Consider the following 5,927-nt stretch of genomic DNA (forward strand, 5'->3'; position numbering starts at 1 on the left):
AACTCACTATGTAGACCAGGCTGGCCTTGAACTCACAGAGATCTGCCTCCCTCTGCCTCCCAGTGTAAATTAAATATTTTTTTAAATTTAATTTTATTCTTATTTTATGTGTTTGAGTGCTATGCCTACATGTATGTATGTGCATCATGTGGGTGCCTGATACCCAAGGAGATCAGAAGAGGGTATATCAGTTTCCTTGGAACTGGAGTTGCAGGCAGTTGTAAGCTGTCATGTTGGTACAGGAAACTGAATCTAGATCCTCTGAAACAGCAGCAAGTGCTGTTAACTACTAAGCTTTCTCTCCTGCCCCTTTAATCCTTTATTTAAAGATAGGGTCTCACTATGTAGCACAGGCAAGCCTGAACTTGTGATCCTCTAGCCTTACCTCCTAAGTGCTGAGATTATAGGCATACACACCATTTGTTTGTTTGTTTGTTTGTTTGTTTGTTTAGTCCAGGTCTCCTTGTAGCCCCAGTTGCCCTAAAACTTGCTGTGTAAACCAGGCTAGCCTAGATATTAGAGATCTGCCTGCCTCTGCCTCCCAGGACTAAAGGTGTGTGCCACAATGCCCAGTATAACATACCTTTTTTAACTTAGGCCTCATAAAAACTCCTATGTATACCACCACCCTCTTTGAAATAGGCAAGGTTATGCTAGACACTGTGCTAAATATCTTACACAAATTATCTCATTTAATCCTTATATATTCCTAAGAGGTTGAAAATATTTTAAGATAAAGAAATATAAGAATGTTAAATGTCTAATATATATAAACCTGCCCAAGCTTTCACAAGTAACTAATAATAGAGATGGACTTTGAACCCAAGAAGTCAGACCCAGAAATAGCGCTTTTGATTCCACTCCACTATATCTCCTTTTAATTACTTAGGAAAAACAAGCTGATAATGCAGATGGACAGGCAGCCTACCAAAGGGTCTACAAGGGAGACAATATATCAGATTTTGGTTGAAAACTACAGTTAACCCTATCAGGGACCTAAGTGTTTATCTGCCATGCACAGCCCCAAGTTTCCTACCATCATAATGTGATGAGGAGAGTATGAGACATGATCATGAGTCCTGAGTTCAAGTCCTAGCTCTGTATTTATCAAAATTTGGTTTCCCATCTGTGAAACAGGAATAACTCTGTCCCGTTCACCTCTCAGGATTTTGATCACATTTATACGACTGAATTACTACCCCTAATTTGCTAGGATCATCATTTTAGAGTGAAGACAAGGAGTTGAATGATTCTTGCAGCTCTAGGAGAGTACAAGCTTGAACTCAGTGATGAGGCATCATTCTGTAAATGTTGGTGTTTTGCAGATGGGAATGAAGGCAACAAGATGGACTCAACAGACACTGCTGCTGTCATTGGGATCGTTGTGCCCATAGGTGAGTGTGGCCCCAAGTCAGTGGGGGGATTGGTGGAGGGACTTTTGCCTAGGGTTTGGGAAAGGCGTGCGAGAAATAAAAAACTTAGCATACTAACCTGCACCCTTGTTCTGTGCTGGCAATATTGCCTGTTTGATTTGGTTTCTTGCTGGCACTCTGTGCTCTGCAGCACCTGACCCCAGTTGATGATCCACGTACATCTCCCTGCTCCCCTCCCTTCACACTCTGAGCTCCTACATTCAAAGACTAAATGAATGCTCCTTGGGAACCCAGCTGGTATCTCTTGTTCACCACTCTTCCAACCTTCTAGCAATGGCTGGCACATGATAGGGAATTATATATTTGCTAAACTGATGAGTGAGAACTGATTATCATTCCTTGAATAAGTCATACTGTCTTGCTGTCTTGCTGTTTGGTTTTCAATAAACATTCATTAAGTAGCTACTATGATAAGGGGTGGGAAGATAGTTAAAGATAAGATGTGGTCCTATCCTAGAAAAGTTTTAAGTCTTGGTCTAGCAAGATAGCTCAGTGGATAAAGGCACTCACCACAAAGTCTGATGATCTGAGTTCAATCCCCAGGACCCACAATGTGGGAAAAAAGAGCCAATGCCTCCATTTTGTCTCTGACCTTCACATACCTACTGTGATATACACAGCCCTGCTCTCCAAAATAAGTAAATAAATAAATGTAATTTTTTAAAAATGTCTTAAGCCTGGCGTGGTGGCACACGCCTTTAGGCAGGTGGAGCTCTGTGAGTTCAAGGCCAGCCTGGTCTACATAGTGAGTTCCAGGACAGCTGGGGCTACAGAGAGACCGTGTCTCAAAAAGACCCCCCCCAAAAAAGTCTTAATCTTAACAATAGACACATATAGCACAGGTAAGCTCATTATGACATGGCAAGTCCTAGGAGTAGGCTGTGCTACTGAGTTCAGTGGAAGTACTAAGAAAGCACTTAACCAAAGAGGACAGGCAAGGTTTCCTACTGGAAACAATCCTTGAGCTGAGTTGACCAAGTGAAGAAGAATCAAGAGCAACCCAGGCAGTGAAGGCAGAATGAGCAAAAAGCCAAGGGTGGGAAATAGCATGGAGGGAGTTAGGAGACTGAACTAAAAGGAGCTTAGTGTGACAGAGCAATCCTGGTTACTATTCACACAGAAGCACTGGGCTGACTCCTTCTCTCCACCCTGATGTTCACCTGTCACGTACATCCTGTCTCTCATACCTGCCTCATGTCTTGGCAGTGTCTTTGAGTTGAATTGTCCATTCATATAGGTTTATCTCCCTTACTTGCCTGTGAGTACCTCAAGGACAGGTACTTTGTGCTTGTCCTGGGAATCCTCCATATAGTGATGATTTAGTGATTAAAGCTGTTTTAAACAACTTCTCCCCTGGGGGAAACCTTCAGAGCTTCTAGTCTTTAATCAAAGTTATAGTAACATATGGTAGATGCTATTACATAGTCTATATAATGTACTATAATAGAGGCTTGGCAGGGACAAAGGTGTGATATAATAGCATCTTGATATTCCTGTGGAGGGGATAATGGAAAAATAATTCCAGAGTGCAAGTGATAGTTCCAGAGAACACAGCATTTGAATTGGCTTTGAAAGGGTTCACCACAAGAGATAGTGGTAAGACTACTATTCTAGGCTTATTTTGAGTGACCCTGTTCCTGCCATCCTGTGCTTATAGAAAGATATCTATATGTGCTTTTTGGATGATATAACCCACTTTTATGTAATCAATATTTTAAATTTCTACTAATTTGAAAGGAGAAAAATGACTTGTTTCTCTGAGACGGAGACTACCTTCTCATAAACTTATTGGCCATTTATTTACATTTCATCCTTTAAGAATTGCCTATTTGTAGCCTCATGTTTTTCTTTTGGTTATTTATAGAACTATATAATGAATATTAAATCCTCTATAATACATGTGACAAATATTTCTTCTCAGTCAAACACTTTATTTTAAAATTTGTTCATGGCATCTCTTGCCATGCACAAATTTAAAAAAAAATGTTTTTTTTTGTTTGTTTGTTTGTTTTTTTAAGACAGGGTCTCCCTGTAGCCCCAGCTGGCCTGGAACTCCCTATGTAGATCAGGCTGGCCTTGAACTCAGAGATCCGCCTGCCTCTGCCTCCGACTAAAGGCGTGCGCCATCATGCCCAGCTTAAATTTTTTCAAGTGTCAAATCTGTTAATCTTTTGTTTGATGAGTTCTGACTTTTCTGCCTTGCTTAGGAAAGCCCACCTTGTTCTGAATGATTAATATGTCTCCTAATATTTTCTTCTACTTTAAACTCTTTTCAGTATTGGGTTATTTCCATTTAGAATTTATTTTAGAGTATGGTGTGAGGGAGATTTAACTTTTTTCTTCTGTGGTTGTTATACCCAATTCTGCCTTGCAATTTTTTTTAAAACCATATCTGTCTAGATTCTCCAAAACCCTTATATTGAAAGGTCCATCCTTTCCTTCTGACTTATCTTTATTACAAACTACATGCCTATACATACACACCTGTTTATTCTCCTCACCCATTATCTGTCTATTCTCATATCATGATATGCTTATAAACATTTCCTAAAATTTTTTATCTGATTTCTCTTCTAGATAAACTTTAGATTTTATAGAAGTTATGATGGAATTTTCATTGAATTTGCTTTGAGTGTATAAATTTATGCAAAGGGAATTTACTTTTTACAGTATTGACATTTCCCATCTAGGAACATGACATCTCCTTATTATATCCTTATTCCAGTCTTCATTTATGTCCTGCAGCAGAAATAGATATATATGCTTGCATATATCCTGTTAGATTTTCTGGATATTTTATAATTGTTACTGGGTTATTTTGAACATTCTTATTCCATTTCCTAATTGGTTATTTATTTGGAGAGCTGTTTGGGTAGTTGGTTTTTTGAGACAAGATCTCCCTTTGTAACCCAGACTTGCCTGAGTTCACCACGTAGCCCAGCCTGTCCTCAAACTCATGGTAATCTTACCACCTCAGCCTCCTGAGTGCTGGGATTCGATTATTGCTGACTAAAAAGAAAGCTATTTATTTTTTATGTTAATTCTTCATGAATTAAATTATTTCAAATAGTTTTTTTCAATGCTTCTCTAATATTTTTTTCTAAGATTGCCTTGTTTCTGTCTTTAATTGTAATATTCTTACTTAATCAGGAACCCCTCTACAGCATCCTAAATAGCTTCCACTGAAATGCTAAGAATCACTGATTATTTTGGTGGGCACAGTCTTGGAAACTCCCTTCCTCTAGGCCATCCTGGGTTACCTCTATGCTGGGACCAGCCTCCCACATGGCCATTTGAACTCTTGCCCATGCCCATCACCCTGGTCTAACTCTTTCTTTGTACCTCCACCAGTTCCAGGAAACCTGTCCCTCCAGCTGGAATTGATCATAGGTTTCTCCCCAGGCTTCGGTCGTAGGATGGCTAACCCCTTTGACCTCTCTGGCCGAGAAACAGAATGTGCTGTCCAATGGGGACCAAGCCCATATCTTTTGAAGTTTGTCAACTCATAGCCTGTGTTGCCCTTCTGGATCCCCTCTTAGAGACTCCACTTCTGATGGAGCCCAAACTTTGGAAAGACATGCTTCCCTGTCCAGTCTGTGGGAGAGAATGGCTTTCTTAGGGTTCCAGGGAAATAGCAGCAGCAGCATTGGGACAAAGGTATAGGCAAGACATTCCTCAGTCATTCAGTATGTATCATTGAGTACCTCCTCAGTCATAGGCAGTACAGAGAGATAAATAAGCATAATTCTGAGGCTTGTTCCAGTTAGGAGAACAGATATATAAAGGTAGTGTGACCTGTGAGCACACCTAAGGGAGCAGCAGAGTTTGCCTAGAATAGTTAGAAAAGAGTTCATATTTCAGCTGGATCTGAAAGGATGAGTAATTCATGAAGGAAAGCAGAGATGAGAAAGACTTCTAACAGCAGGAAATGAACATACAGAAACAGTGCCTGAGGAGCAAGGTGTGGTAAAGTTGGAGAGGCAGCAGGATCTACACTGATGTCTGGCAATGTGCCAGAGCCTCCTGGATGTCCAACGTAATATGTCCCTTCCTCCAGCGGTAATAGTCCTGTTGTGCATGAGTGGCTACCTGATCTGGAGAAACTGGAAGCGGAAGCAACAGCAGGAAATGAACATACAGAAACAGTGCCTGAGGAGCAAGGTGTGATAAAGTTGGAGAGGCAGCAGGATCTACACTGATGTCTGGCAATGTGCCAGAGCCTCCTGGATATCCAACGTAATATGTCCCTTCCTCCAGCGGTAATAGTCCTGTTGTGCATGAGTGGCTACCTGATCTGGAGAAACTGGAAGCGGAAGAACACCAAGAGCATGAATTTTGACAACCCAGTGTACAGGAAAACAACAGAAGAAGAAGATGAAGATGAGCTCCATATAGGAAGGACTGCTCAGATTGGCCATGTCTATCCTGCAGTAAGTATTCCTCTCTAGGAGAGCTCCTTCCATGCTTCCATGTCTCCCTCCCTCCCTCCCTCCC

The 5,927-nt window shown here is 40.9% G+C and overlaps 1 protein-coding gene across 1 annotated transcript in view; it reads left to right on the forward strand.

Annotated features, from left to right (window-relative positions):
• The window catches only part of Lrp8 (LDL receptor related protein 8), a 31,669-nt gene that overhangs the window by 17,434 nt on the left and 8,308 nt on the right, over window positions 1-5,927 (forward strand). The window contains exons 11-12 of the mRNA XM_029565517.1: window positions 1,326-1,394; window positions 5,691-5,863. Of these exons, the coding sequence (XP_029421377.1) occupies window positions 1,326-1,394; window positions 5,691-5,863 (242 nt within the window). The remainder of the gene's footprint in view (window positions 1-1,325; window positions 1,395-5,690; window positions 5,864-5,927) is intronic.

The sequence above is a fragment of the Nannospalax galili genome, unplaced genomic scaffold, assembly GCF_000622305.1.
Source record: "Nannospalax galili isolate Female #2095 unplaced genomic scaffold, S.galili_v1.0 scaffold1878, whole genome shotgun sequence".
Taxonomy (NCBI): Eukaryota; Metazoa; Chordata; class Mammalia; order Rodentia; family Spalacidae; genus Nannospalax; species Nannospalax galili.